The following is a 24,490-nucleotide window of genomic DNA, read 5'->3' on the forward strand; positions in this document are numbered from 1 at the left end:
ATAATTTAAAGGTGGGTGCTTATCCAAGCCTAGTGTAGATTTAGAGTAGTGCAAACTTGATGAGCCAAAGCACATCTTTCTGTGCAGTACGATTCTATTATTAACATCAGGATAAAATTTTGTTGTTATCAAATAATGCTTTAAAAAAACAAAATTATCTCCATATTAAATTTCCTGATAATTTTGGTAGAATAGTCAAAACTATCAAAAATATTTCTCATCATTCAAAGTTAATTAAATGCTAAGTGAGCTACTTACTTGGCCGACACTTATACCATACAATGAGGTATTTGCTAGTTCCAGGGCAAGGATCTGTCCCAAATATTCGACTATTGACAAGAAGTTGACAATTTCTTCTGTCCTGACATTCATCCAACATTTTCTAAGGAAACACAAAACACAAATATTGCTCACATCATGCCATTTTGCAATCACGTGTCACTGCTGCTCAGAACACAATGGACGATTATTTGACATATTTCAAACAATAAGAAAACTTTTAAAATAGTTTAAAAGATGTTGGAATACCTTTTCCAATTTTTACAGCATCATTCCAATTTCATTAAAGTCATAGAGATTCATAGTAATACAAAATAGAAAAGGTTCTTTGGCCCATTGAGTCTGTGCCAAGCTATCTACACTACTTCCACTTTCAACTCTGATTGATACTCAGTCTAAATGGTATTCCCTACTTCCATTTATTAGATCATCGCCTGATAAATAATTACTGAGAAATAATGATGGCTCCTGTGATGGTTCAACAAATTACCACACTAAGTAACTGAGCCACACAGAATATCTGAAATCAGCAGCCAGACAATATCAGCACACCAGAATTAGCCATTGAGAAGGAAATACGATCAATAAAATAGCTTTCATTTTCAAAGCTTCTGCATAAGACACTAGCCTCTTGAGATTAATATCAGGGTTTACTCAAGAACTAGGGAGCTGTAACACAGCAACTTGGTCAGGGTGGCCAATAGAAAACATACATCTTGCTGATATTTGGCCACACAATAATCTCATGACATCAGGATTAATAAACATGTTTGCCCATAAGTTATCTACTGCTGAGATAACAAAGTGTGAAGTTGGATGAACACCACAGGCCAAGCAGCATCTTAGGAGCACAAAAGCTGACTTTTCGGGCCTAGATCATTTCGAAACGTCAGCTTTTGTGCTCCTAAGATGCTGTTTGGCCTGCTGTGTTCATCCAGCTTCACACTTTGTTATCTCGGATTCTCCAGCATCTGCAGTTCCCATTATCTGTTATCTACTGCTGAATCAGATTTAGTAATGTTTTTGTCTTCACTGCCTGTATAAGCATAGGACTCAGCAGCTCACATACCTGTTACAGAACACTCTTGATACTCATTCCATTTGATCAATAAAAATCTGGTGAACACCTAAACTATTCAGAAGTTGGTTCCAATTGTGCATCCTCTCAGCAGTGATGATCAAAAATTACCCAGTATTTTTTTTAAACAGTCCTTGAGCTCTACCCATTCCTCAGAAATGTCAACTTCAATTTACAAAATCAATTTAAAATTTGCAACTAGAACAATCATGAGTAAATTTGCACATCTCAATACTAATAAACAGTTAACAAACAAAAAGAAGTTGGCCTGGATTTTATGGCCGCTGACTGGGCATATTTTCAGTGGTGTGAGGGCAGGCTCAAAATGTTGAGCATCCAGCCCACTTCTTTCTAATCGCATGCAACCTGTTCCCAAAATACAAGGGGTCGGGGTGTAATACATCCAGTAGGCTGCCCACCCATATGATATTGATGTCCTCATATTCCCAATTAACTGAAAATTAATGAACCTTTATTTGCCTCCAATTCATATAACACATGGAAGTGGCAGGCATGACAAAGTGGAAAGACCGATTTTTAAAGTTTTCCTTTGAAAAGCTAAAAGGATCAGGAGCAAACCCCTCTGCTGAGATTAATCCCTTTCCCCAATGTTCTTCTTTGCCTAGCATCCAAAATTCACGTGCTTCTCCCAAGGGTCAGCAGATCCAAACCTTTCCCACCCGAAAAGCCAGGACCTAGTTCATTCCAGTAGTCACCGCATTTCTCTGTAGAGATGCCTCCAGTCCCATAGCCTCCATTACTGAGTGCTAGCATTCTGGTACTGGCAGACCTACATGCTGATCAGATTTAAATCCCCTACACCACCTCCCCTGGTAAAATACAGCCGCACATGTTAAAATGGTCAGGAATCGTCCATTCTAATTTCATTGAGAATTTGTATGAGAAATGATATGCTCCCAACACTAAATCATGAAGGCATTCATTGAATCACACACATCACTTCTTAGATTGCATTCTAGTTTGTGAATGTAATGCTAGGGATGTTGAGCTCTCAAAATATACTGTAGTTTCAATTGTTGGTTTATTTTTCTTATTGTGCAAGATTAAGAGGAGAATTTCACTTGCTTTGTGTTTCCTGATTTTATCATGATAATGAGGTGTTGGTGTTGGATTGGGATGGACGAGGTCAGAAATCACATGATTCCAGGTTATAGTCCAACAGCTTTTGGAGCCTCATTCCTTCTTCAGGTGTTAGCAAGAGAGGTAGTTTACACAGAATTTATAAGTAACAGATCAAAGGTTCACACCACTAATGAGGATGTGCTAAACAAACCTAACATGCTGCTAAATCTTTGATCAGTTAGAAGATTAATTGATCAATATGTACATGTAAATCCCTGAATTCCTTTCAAGTCACTGCCCTGAGAGAATTAAAGGTTTTATCGGTATAAAGAAGAGGTGACATTTTAGGTCAGACAATGAATGTTAAGTGTGAGGCCTTGTTTTGAATCTGTTAGTGTCTTAGTTTGGAGTCCTACAGCATGGAGACAGGCCCTTCAGCCCAAACTGATCCATGACAACCAAAAGGTCCATCCCCATTTCCCTGCACTTGGCTCATATCCTTCTAATCCTTTCCTATCCATGTATGCACCTACATGTCTTTTAAATGTTGTTAACATACCCACCTCAACAAAGTGTGGAACTGGATGAACACCGTGGGCCAAGTGGCATGTGAGGAGCACAAAAGCTGAAGTTTCAGGCCTGGACCCTTCATCAGGGGGTCTAGGCCCGAAACGTCAGCTTTTGTGCTCCTAGGATGCTGCTTGGCCTGCTGTGTACATCCAGCTCCACACTTTGTTGTCTCAGATTCTCCAGCATCTGCAGTTCCCATTATCTCTAACATTCCTGCCTCAACTAGTTCTGCTGGTAGCTCATTCCATATGAATTTCACCCTCTGTGTAAAAAAGTTGTCCCTCAGATTCCCATGTATTCTTTCCCATTTACCTAAAACTGATGCACCCTAGTTCTCGATACCCCAGCTCTAGGAAAAAGACTGAGTGCATTCATTCTATCCATGCATCTTATGATCTTATACATTACTATAACATTCCCTCCTCAGTCTATGACGCTCTAAAGAAAAAAGGCAGAGCTTGACCAACCTCTCCCTATAACTCAGTCCCTTGAGCCCTGGCACACACACTCTGTCCCTCCCACACATACAGAAAGACACACACAAACATTCACACACACGGACACTCGCCTTGCCACACACACACACACACTCGCTCTCCCACAAGCACACACACGCACATACACGCACATGCACAGACACACACACACACACACACACACACACACACACACACACACACACACACACACACACACACTCTCTCTCTCTCTCTCTCTCTCTCGCCCTCCCACACACACACACTCTCACCCTTCTACACACAGACGCACTTTCGCCCTCCCAAACACTCACACTCGCCCTCCTACACACACACACAGACACACTCACCCTCCCACACTCACAGACACACACACAAACACACACACACACTCACTTGCCCTCCCACACACACATACATACTCTCCCTCCCACTCACACACAGTCTCCCCTCCCACAGACTCACAGACACGCAACCACTCTTGCTCTCTCACACACACACACACACACACACACACACACACACACACACACACACACACACTTGCCGACCCACACCCATACATGCTCTCGTGCTCCCACACACACACACTCTCGCCCTGCCACACGCACACATGCTCTCGCGCTCTCAAACACACACACACAAACACACATATGCACACACATGCACAGACACACTCGCCCTCCCACAGACACACACACTCTCTCCCTCACAAACACAAACACACACACACACACACACACACACACACACAGACACACACACACACACACACACACACACACACACACATGCCCTCCCACACATGCACACACTCTCGCCCTCACACATACACACATAAGACACTCTCGCCTGCCCACACAGGCACAACACCATACACATTCTCACCCTTACACACACACACACATACGCACTCTTGCCCTCCGACACATACACAAACACACAAATTCTTGCGTACCCACCTGCACACACACTCGCCCTGCCACACATACACACACACACTCACTTGCCCACACACAGACATGCGCCCCGCTACACACACATACACACACTCGCCCTGACACACACACACACTCTCGCCCTGCCACACACACTCATGCTCTCGCGCTCCCACACACACACGCTCTTGCCTACCCACCGACGTGTATATATATATATACATACACGTCCCTCCCACACATACAAAAAGACACACACACAAACATTCACACACACAGACACTTGACCTGCAACACACACACACACACTCACACACACACACACACACACACACACACACACACACACACACACACACACACACACACACACACTCGCCCTCCCACACACACACACTCTCTCTCACCTTACCACACACACACACACACACACACTCTCACCTTACCACAGACACACACACACACTCACTTGCCCTCCCACACACACATACCACACATACACACTCTCCCTCCCACTCACACACAGTCTCGCCCTCCCACAGACACACACACCCACACACACACTCACCCTCCCACAGACTCATACACACGCACCCACTCTTGCTCTCTCTCACACACACACACAAACACACACACACACACACACACACACACACACACAGTCGCCCTCCCACACACACACGCTTGCTCTCCCGCACACCCAGATACTCGCTCTCCCGCACAAGCACACACACACACAATCACTCTCCCCCTCCCTCCCCCCACACCCACACATGCACACACTTTCCCTCCCACATACATATACACGCATACACACGTCCTCCCTCACCCCATACAAACACACACACATGAATCAATGGGATGAATTTGTATTTGCAGCTGCATTTCATTTTGTTCAAGCCTCGCTCAATTTATGGACATTTGTGGCACTTTATAAATTCCTGCTTTAAAATAAAACCAGTCTGACTCCAAACCAAAACACAAACTGACTCTAAACAAGGCCTCACACCTAACATGCATTATCTGGCCTAAAAGATCTCCTTGTCTTTACCTTGATTGAAGCTTTAGTTCTCTCAGGACTGTGACTTCAAAAGAATTCAGGCATTTAGATATGCATTTCCTCAATTTAAACTTTGTAACTGTTTAAAAAATTTAACAGCATCTTAGGTTTTTTTAGTACATGCTCAGCAATGGTATGGCCATTTGATCTTTTACTTATAAATTCCTTGTCTGATACTACCTCTCTCACTAACACCTGAAGGAGGAATAAGGTTACACAAGCTTGTGTTTTCAAATAAACCTGTTGGGCTATAAACCGGTGACTTGTAATTTCTGAACTGATTTAATCATGTGATTGTTGTCGAGGAATTTTTCATTTAGTAAAATGCTCCCTTGGGTCCACTGATCTTCTTAAATACATTTCTCATGTTGTCGCCCCAAAACCCTTTGCCTTTCAGTTCACTGTATAGCTAAAGAATAACAGTTCTCATCATGATAATGAGGATTAGGGCGAGAGTTGGATTAGGTTTTGGAACTGAGCTGAGTTTTGAGGTTACAAATTGGATTAGCATTGCAAGAGAAGTGTTAGCTGGAGTTGAACTAAGCATTAAAACTGATTTGAAAGTCAAAGTTCAACATATGCTTGAAGTTAGATTAAGGATTTGATTTGATGTAAGTAATACATTGAGGATGACGGTAAAGTTTAGGAGTGACTTTGTTTCATTTAAAGGGATGTTTATTTCAACTTTGAGACTGATGATGTACTGTTGGAGCAGAAGCATTCTGTTTCCGGGGTGACAATATATTTCTTGACATTGGGTTTATTACTAGTACAGTGGCTTGCTTGCTGATGATGTGTTTAGAAGTTCTGGATGTAAATAAATAGAATTTACTTAGAATATAGATGCCATTCTATAGTAAATTCAGTTTAACTGGGTCTTTCATTGAAACATATTTACATATAGTTGTAGTGTCTATTATTGATATAGGTGATTCTGTGCAATCTTTTCAATATCGGAGATGTGCTGTGTGGTACAATAATAAGTGCAATTTTAGAGCAACAGTATATCAACTTGTGAAGGCACAATATAGCCACCTGGTTTCTGTAAAAAATTGAAATGTTTTCCAAATTTTTCTAATTGATTGTATTTTTTCAAAAAGAAAGGATTAAATATATATATTCCTCAATAACATCCCACACATTATTCACTAAGTTGAGTTTTATGCTTACAATGCCTCATTAACATTTCAACATCTCTCTGAAACATGGGCTTGGTATCTTTAGTGCTTTGGTGGGGGCGGGGTGAAGATGGGTTTGGAAATGAAAGTGGAAAAATTTCAGACAGGCCAGAGGTAGAAGTAAAGGACTTTGTTGGGGAAGGGGATAGTTGTAAGCATCAAATTTAACCAAGTTTAATTACCAGTCGTTGATTTTACAGTCATATTTTATTTTATTTTATAGCCCTTTTGCTCAGTAGCTTTTCTTCAAAAGCCTTCCATTAACCTTTAAAATTTTTCACAAAGTGTTGTTTGTTTTAAAGAAAAGACACTATCTTCATAAATGCGCAATGTAAAAATACTCTTTTTGTATTTTATTTATCCTACTTTGTCAAGTTCAGAAAATGCATTCAGTCAGGCAGAAGAAAAACAGAAAGATCAAGGTCAAAGACAGAGAGGAAAATGAGAAAAGGGGAAATAGACACGTTGATATTAGTGTGTTCATAAAGAATCAATTGAATTTCTAAGCCAACTAATTATATACGTATGTTTTGCTGTCTGTTGGGAAAAGTAATCAATGATCTTTGCTCCTGCCGAAGAGAGAAATACTTGTTGCCAAGACTCATGACACAGATAAAGTGAGAAGAGGGCAGGTTATTACATCTATTTTCATTCTGTTTTGATTTCCTTCCTGAGGAACACAGATCAGAATGGAGGGGAGGGTAAAACAACGAAGGAAGAAGCTGAGATAACAAGGTATGGAGCTGGATGAACACAGCAGGCCAAGCAGCATCTTAGGAGCAGGAGAGCTGATGTTTCGGGCCTGCTGTGTCCATCCAGCTCCACACCTTGTTATCTTGGATTCTCCAGCATCTGCAGTTCCTATTGTCTCTGAAGGAAGAAACCACTATTATGAAAAACATACGAATGTCAGGAGAAAGAAGATATAAGCAGGAAAAAAAGCAAAAGAAGGTAGAGAAAAGGCAACACTAAGAAAGCAGATCTGTAGGAGTGATTATATTATTGGATTCATTGCACTGGATTTTATGGCAGTAACATGGGTCTCTGCCATCAGTTACATCAAAAGTTACATGTCATCTCTTTCAGGGAATTCTCACCCAATTAGGTGTAATTCAGACTTACTGGACAGTCATGGGCCTTCAAGAATCCCAGAGATGAGGTTCCGCCTTCTGGAGCTGTCAACAAATCACTGTGCTGTTTCCCAGGCCATGGACGAGTGATGACAGGAGACGGATCACCACAGGAAGAAGGTCATGGGGTAGTTGGGCCTGCATCAAGGGCTATGATACCTCTCAGCAGGCATCCCCTTCCTGTACCAAGTCCCTCAGTCAAGCACCTCTGAACAAAGTATCCCTGGAATGGATACCATATAGGTTTGCTTGTCATGCTCCCTGAGTAGCATTTATTAATTCCCTGCTGAAGATCAATCAGTAACACTATGGGAAGGGCCTTCCATTACTGGATTTAACTCATGGTGGACAGAGGAAAGCAGAGGGGATTCTCAACCACCACACTCCTAACTAGTAGGTGCCTCCCTCCAAACTTGCAACAACGGGAGGACATTAAATTCTCTCTATTGTGTGTGATGTCACAGAATATCACATTGTATTTAACATTAGCTTCAAGGGATTTAAAAAAAACTTTTCCAATATTTCATAGAGTATCTTCTCTATGCAGATGGTGTGAAGCTTTGTTAGCTAAAATAAAAGTGATGAGTGCTTGGCATTCCTACACTTGATCTGGAGTCTGGACCTGACGGCATGGATTATCACTGACAGACAAGGCGTTAAATTGACGTGCACTGCCTGCAGCTAGAAACAAGCTGGCTGACTAAAATATTATTGTCAAACTTGAGAGGTTTCTTCAAATTGTGTCACTTCCTTGTTCAGTAAAACAAAAACAAATAAAACCTTTACTTTGATTTTCACAGAATCATGCTTGACTGCACAAACCCATGATTAAGAACATAAGACAGAAATGGCCAAAGAATGTCCTTATCTCATCAGGTTCAATTTATGTCAATCAGCACTTTACATTTCTGCTCCTTTGCCAATTTTTTTTGCACTGGCGAGAGTTAATGTAGAAAATCAACTATCACCACTTTTAATGGATGTGGCAGGACTTTGATCTCCTAAACACAGAAATGAGGAAGTATTCTCCAATCTATTAAAAAAATACTAAATTTGGCTTATGTACACAGTCTTTCAGGAATTTAAACATCTGCTTTGTATGTCTAAACAATCATTTTAATGCCTTCTATTAAAAGGTCATCAGTTATCAGGAATTCTTAATAAGATAAGTATTAGCAAAGATAACAGCAAAATGAAATTTCATTTACAATCTCTACAGTAATTTTGAAAGAGATTTCTGACTTTTCTGCCTGTAAAAGATCTGCGGAATGGATACCACCACTACCATCCCCTTTCCAGTCTCAAATCCCCACTGCAGGCTGCTCTAAACCCTCAAAGGTGGCATAATTTGCAAAACCAGGGATGGTTGCTAACATCTATCTGCAAGATTGCATTAGTAGCACTTTTTCAGATCTGTGTAAGAGACAACTGTCTCCCTACCTGTGGTCCCAATAAGTCTAATGGGTCTAAAGGAAAAGAAATTGGAATCTTTACCTTCAAAAAGAATGATTTAGCCTCGAGGTCCCTCCTGGAATCAACTGACTTACTTTAGGCAAAGTTTAAAACCTCTTTAAAAGCCACGGTGGACTTAAATTGTCACCATATTCCTACTTCGGTACTTGAGGTCTTTCAAGAACATAAAGGCAGAATTCCTGCAGTAGCCTGAAACTCAAGCAAACCTTCTTCTTACATGGAAGATTGGTGTGGAAGTGCTGGTGTTTGATTGGGAGTGGATAAGTTCAGAAGTCACACAACACCATGTTATAGTCCAACAGGTTTATTTGGAATCACACAGGCTTTCGGAGTCTTACTCCTTCTTCAGATGTTAATGATTGAGGTAGTATCAGACAGAAACTTTAAAAAAGTAAACAATGTCACATCACTGCTGAGAATGTACTAAACAAACCTAAGATGTTGTTAAATCTTTAATCTAGAAGGTTTTAATTGATGAATACATATATGTAAATAGCCAAATTCCTTTCAAGTCACTGTCCTGAGAGAACTAAAGGTTTTACCAATGTAAAAGAGGAGGTGACATTTTAGGTCAGACAATGCATTATAGGTGTAAAGCCTTGTTTAGATTCTGTTTGTATTCTGGTTTGGAGTCAGACTGGTTACTTTCTTTATAAAATTCCAGATTGACTATTTACAAATTGTGCGCTTTTTGAACAAAATAAAAATTTACTCCGTAGATTCACATGAGTGTGCATGTATGTTGTGTGTGTAAAAGCGTGACAGTTTGAGTGTGAGTGAGAGAGAGAGTGTGCGTGTGGGGTGGGGAGACAGAAAGTGTGCGTGTGTATGAGAGAGATCTGTGTGAGTGGAGGAGTGGGAGGGTGGGTGTGTGAGAGTGTATAGTGTGGTGGGGACACCTGTAGTGCAACATGAACCCAAGATCCCAGTTGAGGTCATCCACATTGGTACCAAACTTGGTCACCGGCCTCTGATCAGCGACTCTGCAATGTTGTGTATCCCGAAGTTCATCTTAGAGGATGTTTGCCCAAAGATCCAGGGCCGAATGTTCTTGACAGCTGAAGTGTTCCCTCACTGGGAGGGAATATCCCTGTCTGGCAACTGTTGTGTGGTATCCATTCATCCATCGTTGTAGCATCTGCGTGGTTTCACCAGTATGCAATGCCTTGGGGCATCCTTGCCTGCAGCGTATGAGATAGACAACATTGGCCGAGTCACATGAGTATCTGCCATGCACGTGGTGGGTGGTGTCCCCACATGTGATGATAGTATCCATTTCGATGATCTGATGTATCTTGCAGAGGTTGCCATGACAGGGCTGTATAGTGTGGTGAAAGATGTTGTCCTGAAGGCTTGGTAGTTTGCTGCAAGCAATGGTCCGTTTAATGTTTGGTGGTTGTTTGAAGGTGAAAAGCAGAGGTGCAGGAAAGATCTTGGCAAGGTGCTCATAGTCAATGCGTTGAAGGCAGCAAACAACATGGCGTAGTTTCTCCACTTAGTTCTGTACACATGAGAACGGCCTCAACCGGGATCTTGGGTTCATGTCGCACTTCAGGTGGCCACACCACACTATACACTCACTCTGTCTCTCTTCTCTCTCTCTCTCTCTCTCTCTCTCTCACACACACACACACACACACACACACACACACACACACACACACACACACACACACACACACAACATACATGGAAATCTACGGGGTGAATTCATATTTGCTGATACATTCTATTTTGTTCATAAAGCATGCAAATGTATAGAAGTCAGTCAATCCAGCATTTTATAAATAAAACAACAGTTTGACTCCAAAGCAAAACACAAACTGATTCTAAACTGCAAGAACTGAGACAACAGTGTGGAGCTGGAGGAACACATTAGGCCAGGCAGCAGAGGAGCAGGAAATTTTCAAAAGTAACTTAATGGCAAGGATCTCAGCAAAGCTGCATTATGTTTTCGCAATGTCATCTCTGGTTTTAATGTATTAGTCCAAAAGGCTGATCCCTACCTACAGATGCACACAGAACTCTTAAGCAGAAGAAAAAGATGAAATTTGTTTTCTGTTAATCTATGGTGGTATGTTGCATATTCAAATTATGCTTAAAGGATCAGTCCTTTGGTCTTGTCTGGACTGGCCTGCATTTAACAATGAGCGATACTCTTCAGAGTTACTTTCCCTGAGGATTTTTATTTGTCCCAGACTCAAACTGTTATGCTTCCTCCTTTTTTTCCTGACATCTTTTGTCAATGGTTGAATGTAAGCCCTTGGCACAATACTAATAAGCTTTATCCAGAACATGTTATAAGCTTGTTGCCTCTGGTAAGGCACTAATCACATCTACTTTGTTCTAACTTCAGAACTGGAGTTATATGCTGCCAACTGTCTTACTGTGCAACATTGGAAAAGTTAGATGCTTAGTACTAAAGAACTACTCAAAGACATTTTTAAAAATCTGGATGTCTTACTGCAACAAGTCTTTACAAATGTTATTAAAAATTGTGGACAAAATACTGTGCAACTTGTAAATCAGGTGTTTTAGGCAAGAGAATGATTTTGTTAGGGTATCCATTATGACACATGTGATAGCATTGATTTTTGTTTAAGAATTAGAGTAATATATTGCTGACTATATCAAGGGCAACGTATTACAATTCATATTCACAAAGTTCTTTCTTTACAATTCCTCTTGAAAATCTAGGCTTCAACTTGCTCATTGGGCTTTTTTTAAAAAAATTTATTCTTTCATGGACTGTGAGCTGGCCTACAAGGCCTGCATTTACTGCAATTCTCTAATTACTGACTGGCTTATTAGGTCATTTCAGAGGGCAATTATGAGTCAATCATGTGAGATTTGAACGTATGACATCAGCCTGGGCCTCTGGATTACAAAACCAGTGACATAATCACTACACAATCACTACATAACCAATGCCCCCAGTTTGAGCACTTGTGTGGCTGTTGATACCACAATCTCCATATCTAAAAGCTGACTTTCATGCGTTTCCTCTAATAACTGTTTCAATGATAAGTTTGGAGTACTTCATGTTATGTTGACAGTAAAATTAAATGTGGATATCCATGTACTCAAAATAAAATTTAAAACAGGGCTTCACCAATATATTCTGTTTATTATTTAGCTCAATATAACATAAATTATTCAAAATGCATATAGTATTTGGGAGGCAACAACACATCATATTAAATAGTGCTGGTAGGCAGAGATGCATGCTATTCAGGAGAGGACATTGATGGAAAGTTCAGCTCCAACATACTCTATCTGGTACCAAGTCACAAATACATACTGATTGACATCCTGATGAAAACTTAGCATGGGTGCTTTGAACAAATATGAACAAATATGCTAAAATCCTCAAAATGGCATCCCGCCAATGTTTCAGTGGCCATTTTGGACCCAAAATGCCATTCAGAAAACCAAAATAAGGAGAATAGATAACAAGGTGTAGAGCTGGATGAACACAGCAGGCCAAGCAGCATCAGAGGTGCAGGAAAGCTGATATTTCAGGCCTAGACCCTTCTTCAGAAATGGAGGAGGGGAAAGGGGTTCTGAAATAAATAGGGAGAAGAGGAGGCAGATAGAAGAGGATGAAGGAGAAGATAGGTGGAGAGGAGACAGACAGGTCAAAGAGGTGGGGATGGAGCCAGAACTTTGCAGCCTGATTCTATTTTTTTTCATCACATCCTCCATTTTCTCATTGCATTGTTGTATCATTAAAAACAAAAATTTTCTCCCATCTTAAACAATGTATTTGCATAGTTCCAGTACAGATGTTTATTCCTCTAAATGACATTGAGATTCCTACAATCCTAGATGCTAACAAATTCATCCTGTTAGCAGCCTCATGGATAGGACTCTAGCCACCTGCTCACCATGTATGTTTGACACTGAAAAAGGCCATATCAAAACTATCCCATGTGATAATGGATACCCTGACCAAATCATCACCATGTATATTCGGAAAAACCATGAAAGAGCCGATATCCACTATTTTTGGCCCTGAGCAGTGCCCATTCCTCAGACTACCATGGGAGGAGTAAAGTCTCCCAAAGATTTTTACAAGAGTAACTAGCTGTCTCATGCTTCCAATATGCAGTGAATCCACAAGTAGTCTTCTCCACAAATAAAATACTGTTATCAAGCCTAAAACACTTATTGCCTAGCACACAATTGAGCAATGAGATATGAGTTTCAGTGCTGATTTGATGACATGTATGTAGGCTGATCATATCAGACAACACATGCTGCTGGTTGTGCTGTACTAGCACATGCTTTCAAGCCTCAGAGTATACCATTAGATGTGATTCTCCTAAAGGAAATGTATTAAATAATCCAGACTGTCCTTAGAATTACACTGGAAACCAATTTATGACCATTAGCTAAGCCCACAGCATATTTGTGCATGTTAGAAGCTACACATTCGATTAGATTATATTAGATTAGGTTAGATTAGATATAATTACCCAAGTCATTGTCTCATATACGCAAAAGGATTTTGTACAAATATCGCATCTCTTTCAAAAAAAAGTCATGCTCACAGCCAAGCTCTGCTGCAACATATTGGCAAAGCCCTGATCAATCAGATTCTGACTGTCTGATCTGCAAATTACAATTGATAGTAAACTCTTTTGCTGCATCGCTATGTCAATTATGGTCCAATCGATAAGCTCTTTCTTCTCATTTCACAGAAAATAATCTCTTTTATCCAAGTCTGTTTCTTGTGTCCTAGTTCTGATGAGTTCAAGACAAAAATCTTCAACTTCTACTTTGCTTTTAGCGATCTGAAATATTCACTCCGTCCACCACAGCGGTATATGGTATTTATTATATATAAGAGATGCACCGCAGTTACCCATCAAGATTCCTTCAACAACAATTCTAAAACTAGTAAGTAAGAAGAAACAAGGCAGCAGTTACAGGACAGCACCACCACCCACTAGCTCCCCCCAAGCCACATAGTACTCTCACTAGACAAACAGGAGGCTGGAAGAACACAGCTGGCCAGGCAGCATCTGGAGGAAAAGAGCAGTCATCGCCATTCCTTTACCATCACTGAGTCAAAATTCTGGGAATCCTCACTTTCAGCACTGAAGCAGTAGTTGTACCACATGGAATGTAGCAGTTCACAAAAATGGCTTACTATCACTTTCTTAAGGAGTGGACAAGAAATGCTGGCTATACCAGGAATGCTTACATCCATAGACAGAATAAAAAGTCCAAAGAAAGTCCTCCCTGCTGCAAAATCTATGCGTGCCATGTTGAGACAGGATGGAAGCTAGAAAGAGAGTCTCAAAAATAGCAGATTTGGCATCAAATCAAAATTGCCCTCTGATTGCACAGTCTGCCTACTCAGCAAACTCAGAACACGAACGCTCTCATCCAGATTCCACTCTGCACACAATAGATCAGAAGCACACATGGGTGAAGTGGACACCACTTTCATACCAAAACAACATTTGTAGCCCTGAATCCACAGGCAGTTTGAGAAAAGAAAGATGAACTGTAGTTTTAGATGGAATAGGCTTACAGACAAAATCTGAGAATGAAAGAGAAAGAAAGCGTTCTCATATGCTTGGGCTGGTAATAGTTTTCTCACCCCGTAAAGGGACCTACTGCCCTTGGTCCTCCAAGAGTACAAGTTACAGTGCCTTCTAGCACGCCTTAAAAAAACAAGTAACTGGGCCACTCATCATTGATATGAATAGACAGAGGAATTCTTGCCTCATATAACTTTAAAAATACAATTGGACAATGTATCCACAGTTCAGTTTGTATATCACAACTGTTCTCATACCATGAAGTAACCAGACACTAATAGACAAAAGAAAATTAAGGAAAAGAGTATCTATAGAAGGGATGCATAAGATAAGCAAGAATTCCTCCCATCATTTCATAAATTAAATCTGGGATTTACCTGCAGGGATGTAATAGCTGAACAGGACAAATCTTCCACTTCAAGGTCTTTGAAAGTTTGAGGGTAGCGAGATGGGCACATCTGGTGACTAGGTGCTTTTCTGCCATAAAATGAAGACTGGATACTGATGGTTGTTCTATGTGGGCACCGCAGAGAAATATACTCTCCATCACATGCATGCTCCGTATAATTCCTCAGAACCTTTGACATATACCCTGTTAAAACAAGAAAGGAAATTAAAGCCAAAGAAAGCAATATGGTTACTTGGTTCAGTCCTAAAATTATAGCCCAAAGTTCTCTCAGACGCATACTGACCCAGTTTTCAATCACCCCCTTTGTTTAGAGCACATTCTCATAAATACAAGATAACAAACTACTTGCAGTTTACCTCCTCCCTTCCTACCATGCAATCCCAAACATTTATTTTGGTGAAACAGTGATTTACATGTGCTCATTACCAATCTTGTATATTATAGTCATTGCTCACAATGCAGGCTCCTCCACCACAGGGATATCTAAGTGCAGACTGATCGTCATGCGGAACAACTCCACTTGGCCTAGAAACATGATCCCCATCCTGCTCTCATCACTCTGTCCTCGGACGCCAAATGAATTTTAATGAAGTTCAGCAGAAGATTGAGAAATAACACCTTATCTTTGATTCGACGTTTACAATTTCTGGAGTTGACAGTATCCAGTCATTTCAGATCATAGCCTCTTCCTTCATCATTTCAAAACAGCGAGGTGCTGCTTATGGTGATGTTGTTGCAATTTGTAATTTCTCTGGATTTATTTTTTTAAAAGCGCTTGCCCAATTACTATGTAACTTTGCTGATGATGCAAAGCAATTTTGACATCTATTATCCTGCTTATATCTTTCATATCTTTCCCCCTTTTGTTTTCTTTCCCCTTTCTAATCCCTGCACCATGCTGCCTGCCATAAGCTGCATAATACAAATTATTTTCTTCCTCAAACTTTCATCTTCTCTCCACAGATGCTGCTCGCCCTGAATATTAGTAGTACTTTATCATTGTTATAACATTGTTGGTTTCCTATCCTAATGAATACAGGAATGGAGCAATTTCAAAAGCTATATTTTGTGCAGCAGCTGGAGAAAAAAAGATAAAATGAGAAGCAAAATCTTGTAGATGCTGGAAATCTGAGTTGCAAATAGAAAATTCTGCAAATAGTCAACAGGTCAGGTAGCACCATAAAGAATGAAACAGAGTTAAAGTTTTGGATTGCAGCTGGAATAAAATGGAATTGAAGAAATAAACGTGTCAGGTTTTAAGGAAGTTCACAAGAATTGGGGAAGGAATAAAGAACAAAATGGAATATCTGCAGTCAGGTGGATTCAATGACAAAGGGACGATGATACGAGCAAAGAACAGTGCATAATGGGAGCAAAGAAACAAAAAGGCTACATAAGCTAAAATGGAACCAGTAGAATTATTATTGTTATGATCAGAAACTTGGTGTCGAATTTGGAAGTTTTTTTTAGCTTTTCTTATGAAAATTAGTTGTAGTGACTTTATTGATAGAATGTGTTAAGATCACATAAAAATGATAGACCATTTTCTTTTGGAAGTCATGAAGAGCTCAAGTTGTTGCAGAGGTTTGGTAACAAATTTCAACCAGCCACTAAGCTATTCATCAGAAAAGACACATATTGGATTATTAGAAATGGAATTTGTAAATTAGTATTTTTGTTTTACAAAGCCAAACTCTGCCCATGAGCACACTTTGGGTATAATCAGGTGATGAAACTCTATGTTGCCTGTGTGGCCTAATTAGTCAAACATGAAGAACTCTTGCCTGATTGATAGCTCTCGCTTTGCTTACAGATGCTTCAAAGAATAATTTAATAAAGGAAAAATACATCCTGTAAGTGTGATTGATGCCAGGAAGCATCAGGTCTCAGAAGAATATTTAACCTAGTTTGTCGAGGCTTGCCATAAAGGAGATCTCAGTCTCTGACAATCAAAACAACTATCGCATATTCCGGTGATTAAAAACTTTACCTAGAGCACAGGAATACTTAAGGATTCTCATTTACATTACAGTGAACCCATAAGTATGGTGGTTGATTATTATTGGGGCTAACCGAATGAAAAAAATGAGGCAGCTAGTTTAAGCAACTCAATATTTCCCACTCTATGTCAATGCTCTGAAGAGTTGTGCTATTTATTATGTAATTTACACCTAAATTTGATCTTCCAAAATGCATCATCTTACGATTGTCTGGATTGAACTCCATCTGTCATTTCTCTGCCCAACTCTGCATATTCCACCATATTTTTTGACAATCCTCCTCACTATCTGCAACTCCGCAAATTTTGGTGTAATCTGCAAATTTACTAATCAGACCACCCACATATTCCTCTAGATCATATATATGTGTGTGTGTATATATATATATATTTTTTTTTTAAATCACAGCACTAGTTACTGATCTCCATTCTCTGAAGAACCTTTCTAAGCTACTGTCTGTTTTCTATGGCCAAGGGATCTGAGCATACAGGTCCACAGATCCCGTTAAGTGGCATTACTGGTAGATAAGATGACCAGGAAGGCATTTAGCACCCTTTTCCTCAATCGCTGGGGCATCGAATATAAAAGTTGGCAAGTTAAGATACAGTTGTACAAAACTTTAATTTAGAATATTGTGTGCAGTTTTGGTCGTCTCAGTACCACAAGGACATGGATGCTTTGGAGAGGGTGCAGAGAAGATTTACCACAATGTTGCCTGGTCTGGAAGGTTTTAGGTACAAGGAGAGGTTGGATAAACACAGGTTGTTTTCACTGGAAATACATAGGCTGAGAGGCGACAGGACAGAGGTCGACTAAGTTAAGACAGGCATAGAAAGGGTGGATAGTCAGAGGCTTTTTCCCAGGGTGGAAAAGTCAACTAAAATAGAGCACTAATTCAAGGTGAGAGAGGGAATGTTTAGGGGAGACATGCAGGAAAGATTTTTCACCCAAAGGGTGTGGGTGCCTGGAATGCACTGCTGGTGGAAGTGGTAGAAGCGGGCCTGTTAGAAATGTTTAAGGCATGTCTTTCTAGACACATGAAAGGAGGCACTCAGAGGGATAGAAATTGTATGTGGGCAATAGGTACCAAAAACAGAAATTGCTGGAAAACCTCAGCAGGCCTGGCAGCTTCTGTGAAGAGAAGTCAGAGTTTTGGGTCTGGTGACCCTTCCCCAGAACTGATGGTAGCTAGGAAAACATCAGTTTATAAGCAGAAGACACGATGCGGGGAGGGGTTAAGGAGCAAACGATAGGTTGGGATAGAACCCAAAGAGAGAGAACAGTTAGACAGACGAAGGAGTGGATAATGATCTGGCTCAGAGGGTGAATGCCTATGTATGGAGTGGCTAATAACGAGTCAGGTGTAACAGCAGACAATGTGCTAACAAGGTCTAGTATGTGGGAGGTTGGGATAAGAACTTGGGAGAGCTCAAATCCTAAAGTTGTTGAGCTCAGTATTGAGTCCCAATGGCTGCAGAGTCCACAAGCGGAAAATGAGGTCCTGTTCTTCCAGCTTGCACTGAGCTTCACTGGAGAACTGCAGTAGGCCAGAAACAGAGATGTTGGCTAGGGAACAGAGTGGTGTGTTGAAGTTGCAGGCAACTGTAAGTTCATGGTCTTTTTTGAAGACAGAACATAAATGTTCTGTGAAGTGGTCACTCAGTCTATGCTTCATTTCCCCAACGTAGAGGAGACCCGATTGTGAGCAACAAATGCAGGAGGTATGTTTGGGCCCTTGGATACTGACGAGGGAGGAAATAAACTGGCAAGTGTTACACTTTCTGCAGTTGCAGTGGAAGGTGACGTGAGGCTCGGGTTGGTGGTGGTTAGGGAGAGGGGGGATGATGTTTGGAGTGAAGGAAGATTATATCAGGTGTCACAGAGGGAATGGTCCCTGTGCAATGCTGACAAGGGAGGAGAGGGGAATATGTGTCTGGTGTTGGCAACTTGCTGGAGGAGGCAGAAATGGCAGTTAATGATCCTCTGGATGTGGATGCTTATGGGATGGTAAACAAGGACAAGGGGAACCCTATTGCTGTTGGGGGAGAGAAAACAGGGGTGACGGTGGAAGTGCAGGAAATGGGTCTGTCTCAGCTGAGGCCCTGTCACCACGGTGTTGGGAATCCTCAGTTGAGGAAGAACATGGTCATTTTGGAGGTTTCCATGTTTAAGTTGGTATCATCAGAACATCATGGAGAGACAGAAACTGGAAGAATGGAATAGAGTCTTTACAGGCCATGTTATCATATAGTCTGCTATTACTCTCCAGATGCTGCCAGACCTGCTGAGCTTTCCCAGCAATTTCTGTTTTGTTTCTGTAAGTACTTTCAGCTTTTATAGGCAGTAAGTAGTGGGTCTAAATAAGGATTAGGATTTGGCGCAGGTTTGGATGGGCTGAAGAGTCTGTTCCTGTGCTGTATTGTATAATATTGTTGTTTATTAACTAATTTAGCATTTGCTGAAATGAGATGAAAGCTACAATAGTGACGGGGTTCCAGGCTGAGCCCAGTCCAAGTCCAAGTTGCAATAGTTAATCAATTGTTTCTTTCTGCATTCTAGTTGAGTAATTACAACTTCATTCAAGGGCTTAAATATCTTCCAGGCCACAGGATGAACTGTAAAATTTGGCTTCAGTGTTCTTTAGTAAGAACAATCAAGGAGTAGGCAGATTCCTTTTACCTGATTGTTATCACGACTGCTGTCAAAAATTGCATGTGTATTTGCATTGGGAAAGAAAGAATGGAACTGGCTTTGTTGTGAGATGATTCTTACAAGACAGTGCAACATTCACTATGCAAACTCGCATTTAAAAAAATCAATGTATGAGAGGATATTTGAATTAATGCAACAACTTTCCAAGTAGCGTTGGGCACCTTCAGCAGAAAAGAGACTGAATAATTGGGAAATACTTTTTTTTAAAGGATTCAACATTCATTGTCAAAAATATTCATATTTAAGTTCCATTTTTAAAAATTTATATATTAACAACAGGCATTAGTATAATAAGTATCTAATCTACTTAAATGTAGAAAATGTCCCAGGTACATCACAGGAGTGTTACCATTTAACACTGAACCACATAAGGAGATATTGAGATATGATCAAAAACTTGCTAAAAATTGTAGTCTTTAAAAACTGCATATGACAGAAGAGGAAAAGGTTGAGAAGTTTGTGGAAAAAGAAAATTCTAGAGAACAGAAGCTAGTCAATTGGGGCAATTAAAATTGTTATATATGAGTCCAGAATTAAACAAACAAAAAACTTAGGAGATAACAAAGTGTGAAGCTGGATGAACACAGCAGGCCAAGCAGCATCTCAGGAGCACAAAAGCTGACGTTTCGGGCCTAGAGCTCTCTGATGAAGGGTCTAGGCCCGAAACGTCAGCTTTTGTGCTCCTGAGATGCTGCTTGGCCTGCTGTCTTCATCCAGCTTCACACTTTGTTATCTTGGATTCTCCAGCATCTGCAGTTCCCATTATCTCTGATCACAAAAAACTTAGGAGGGTTGCAGAGCTGAACGAGGGTACATATTTTTGGGAGAGGTAAGGCCGTGAAGAAATTAGAAAACAACTTGCATATTTAAAATTGAGACAATGCCAGATATGAAGAAATGTCACTGGACTCAAAATGTTAACTCTTCTTTCTTTCCACAGAAGCCATCAGACCTGCTGAATTTTCCAGCAGTTTCTGTCTTCACGTCAGATGAGAAGTTGATTACAGGCAAAATACTGCAGATACTGGAAATCTGAAACAAACACAGAACGCTGGAGACACTTAAGGGTCATGCAGAGTTAACATTTTAAGTTCAGAAGGCATTGAAAAGCTTTATATATAAATGTTCTCAACAGAGGGAGAGGCCCAGTGCAAAAGACAAAAAAGGGTTGTTAATGAAAAAGAGTAAAAAAAAATGTAAAATGGGTATAAATTGAGGTGTGAAAGGGAAGGAATGCATCCTCTGTGTTAAGAGTAAAGTAAATGAGACACAAATGAGATGTGTTGGCTTTGTGGTATGGTCTGGCTGTGGGAATGACCATGGCCTCCCAATTCCTTGCTATTTCAATAAATCAACTTGTTGTCATGCTAACATTTAAGTCCTGACCTGCTGCACTGTTCCAACGACGCACAATGCAAGCTTGAGGAACAACACTTCATTTTCCACTATTTCAAGACACACAATAATATCAGACTTACAGTATGGGATCAGTCCAGTGTATCATTCCAATGTTTGTATGTCACTAACTGCTTCCCGCATTTGTTCATCTAACCTAATCAGCATACTCTGCTATTCCTTACACCTTCATGTGTTCATCCAGCTTCCCTGTAAATACTTTCATGCTAATGAGGTTACTTATTCCTTGCGATAATGGCACTGCATCCAAACAATTCTCTGAATAAAGATGTTTTTCCTGAAAATTTTTGTTGGATTTATAGTAACCATCTCTTTTATTTTAGTCAAAATTTCTGGTTCTCTACAGTCACACTCTCAAATCGCTTTGTGGCCTTGTCGGCTTCCATCAAGTCTCCATTCCATTTTCTCTTTTGTAGATAACTGAGGTTGTAAAATACAATGATAGGAGAAAAGCTCTTTGGTTCATTCTTTGTATCTTGTCAAACAAAGTTATATTTTTTTTTCTGAAGAAAGGTCTCCACCCAAAATGTCGGCTTTCCTGCTCCTCTGATGCTGCTTGGCCTGCTGTGTTCATCCAGCTCTACAACTTGTTGTCTCAGATTCTCCACATCAGCAGTTCCTACTATCTCTAACATATTTAAGACCTACTTTTTTCCATTTCTATATTAAGAACTTGTAGCTTCACTATGAGTCAAGGTCTGCAATTATGTTAAACATACAGAAATCTTGGACAGAATTTTCCACTCCTGAGAAGTTATGAGAATTGGGCAGGAATGGCAGATACTCAGGCTGGTGGGCACTGGGGAAAGAAAAGATCCTTTTCCATCTCCTCAGAAGTTAAGTTCTGGGTGAGAATACCAACCTTCACCACCTGAGGACAATTAGGGTTAAGTGTTCTAATACTGACTACTTAATAACTTCATTCCGCCTGGCTTCTATTACTTCTGCTCCAGGCAAGATGAGAAAGTGCTGACCTACCCAAAGGTAAAACAATGCAGGCAGTCGGTGCAGTGGGGGAAGTGAGTTCTATGACCCGAACTAATTTGTTCAAGATTGCTTCCAACTTCGTTGTCACAGTGCACCACAACCCCTATCCGCAGAAACTCTCCCTCCCCTTACAAGATTCATTCTTCTCCCATCTAACTCCCATCTGTGGGGTTTAGTGGTGCAGTCCTGGCACCACCCACAGCCTCTCTAAAGGCACTGCTGCCTTTGGTGATGCCAGCTTCCAAAGGGTGGCAGCCCCAGCTGAGCAAAATTTCCCGGTCCAATTTCAAAATTCTCTGAGAAAGACAGCAATCAGCTACCTGTTTGATGTTTGATCTGGCAGGATTTCTGAACAAGATAGAACATAAAACATAGAACATAGAACATTACGGCGCAGAACAGGCTCTTCGACCCTCAATGTTGCTCCGACCTGTGAGCTAATCAAAGCCCATCCCTACACTATCCCATCATTATCCATATGCTTATCCAAGACTGTTTACGTGTCCCTAATGTGGCTGAGTTGACTACATTGGCAGGCAGGGCGTTCCACGCCCTTACCACTCTGAGTAAAGAAACTGCCTCTGACATCTGTCTTAAATCTATCACCCCTCAATTTGTAGCTATGCCCCCTTGTACAAGCTGAAGTCATCATCCTCGGAAAAAGACTCTCACCGGCCACCCTATCTAATCCTCTGATCATCTTGTGTGTCTCTATTAAATCCCCTCTTTTCCTCCTTCTCTCCAATGAGAACAGACTCAAGTCCCTCAGCCTTTCTCCATAGGGCTTGTGCTCCAGACCAGGCAACATCCTGGTAAATCTGCTCTACACCTTTTCCAATGCTTCCACATCCTTCCTGAAATGGGGCAACCTGAACTGCATGCAATATTCCAAATGAGGCCGCACTAGCGTTTTGTACAGTTGCATTATGACATCACGGCTCCGGAACTCAATCCCTCTACCAATAAAACCTAACACACTGTATGCCTTCTTAATGGCACGATCAACCTGGGTGGCAACTTTCAGGGATCTATGTACATGTACACCAAGATCCCTCTGCACATCTACACTACCAAGAATCTTTCCATTTACCCAGTATTCTGCCTTCCTATTATTCCTCCCAAAGTGAATCACCTCACATTTATCCATATTAAACTCCATTTGCCACCTTTCGGCCCAATTCTGCAGTTTGTCCAAGTCTCCCTGCAACCTGCAACATTCTTCCACACTGTCCACCACTCCACCAACTTTAGTGTCATCCGCAAACTTACTAACCCATCCACCAATGCCTGCATCCAAGTCACTTATAAAAATGACAAACAGCAGTGTCCCAAAACAGATCCTTGAGGCACACCACTAGTGACCAGACTCCAGGCTGAATATTTTTCATCAACCACCACTTGTTGCCTTCTTACAGAAAGCCAGTTTCTAATCCAAACTGCTAAATCTCCCTCAATCCCGTGCCTCTGTATTTTCTCCAATAGCCTACCATGTGGAACCGTATCAAAGGCTTTACTGAAGTTCATGTACACCATGTCAACTGCCCTACCCTCATCCACATGCTTGGTCACCTTCTCAAAAAACTCAATGAGGTTTGTGAGACACGACCTGCCCTTGACGAATCCATGCTGACTATCTCCAATCAAATTGTTGCTTGCTAGATAGGTTTTTTATTCTTTTAAAAGAAAAGAGATACAATTTACATGCTTTTAAACAATGGTTCTTTGTCTGAAAAACCAACCTCTGAAAGCTGTGTTAACCAATAACAGACAAACCCCAATAGGATAACAAGGTGTAGAGGTGGATGAACAGACCAGGCCAAGGAGCATCATAACAGCAGGAAAGCTGACGTTTTAGGCCTAGACCCTTCTTCAGAATGGGGGAAGAGAAGGAGGTTCTGAAATAAATAGGGAGAGATGGGGGAGGTGGATAGAAGGTGGATCGAGGAGAAGATAGGTGGAGAGGAGACAGACCGGTCAAAGAGGTGGGGATGGAGCCAGTAAAGGTGAGTGTAGGTGGAGAGGTAGGGAGGAGATAGGTCAGTCCAGGGAGGATGGACAGGTCAGGGGGGCAGGATGAGGTTAGAAGGTAGGAGATGGGGTGGGGTTTGAGGTGGGAGGGGAGGCTAGGTGGGAGGAAGGACAGGTTTGG

At 41.0% G+C, this 24,490-nt stretch overlaps 1 protein-coding gene across 4 annotated transcripts in view; it reads right to left on the minus strand.

Annotated features, from left to right (window-relative positions):
- LOC125452228 (protein eva-1 homolog A) overlaps nt 1–24,490 on the minus strand; it is a 301,173-nt gene that overhangs the window by 155,178 nt on the left and 121,505 nt on the right. For all 4 annotated transcript variants that reach the window (XM_048530393.2, XM_048530389.2, XM_048530390.2 and 1 more), the window contains exons 2-3: nt 15,195–15,409; nt 259–382 (exon numbers count right to left, since the gene is read on the minus strand). In XM_048530393.2, the coding sequence (XP_048386350.1) occupies nt 259–382; nt 15,195–15,409 (339 nt within the window). The remainder of the gene's footprint in view (nt 1–258; nt 383–15,194; nt 15,410–24,490) is intronic.

This window comes from Stegostoma tigrinum, chromosome 4 (assembly GCF_030684315.1).
Source record: "Stegostoma tigrinum isolate sSteTig4 chromosome 4, sSteTig4.hap1, whole genome shotgun sequence".
Classification (NCBI taxonomy): Eukaryota; Metazoa; Chordata; class Chondrichthyes; order Orectolobiformes; family Stegostomatidae; genus Stegostoma; species Stegostoma tigrinum.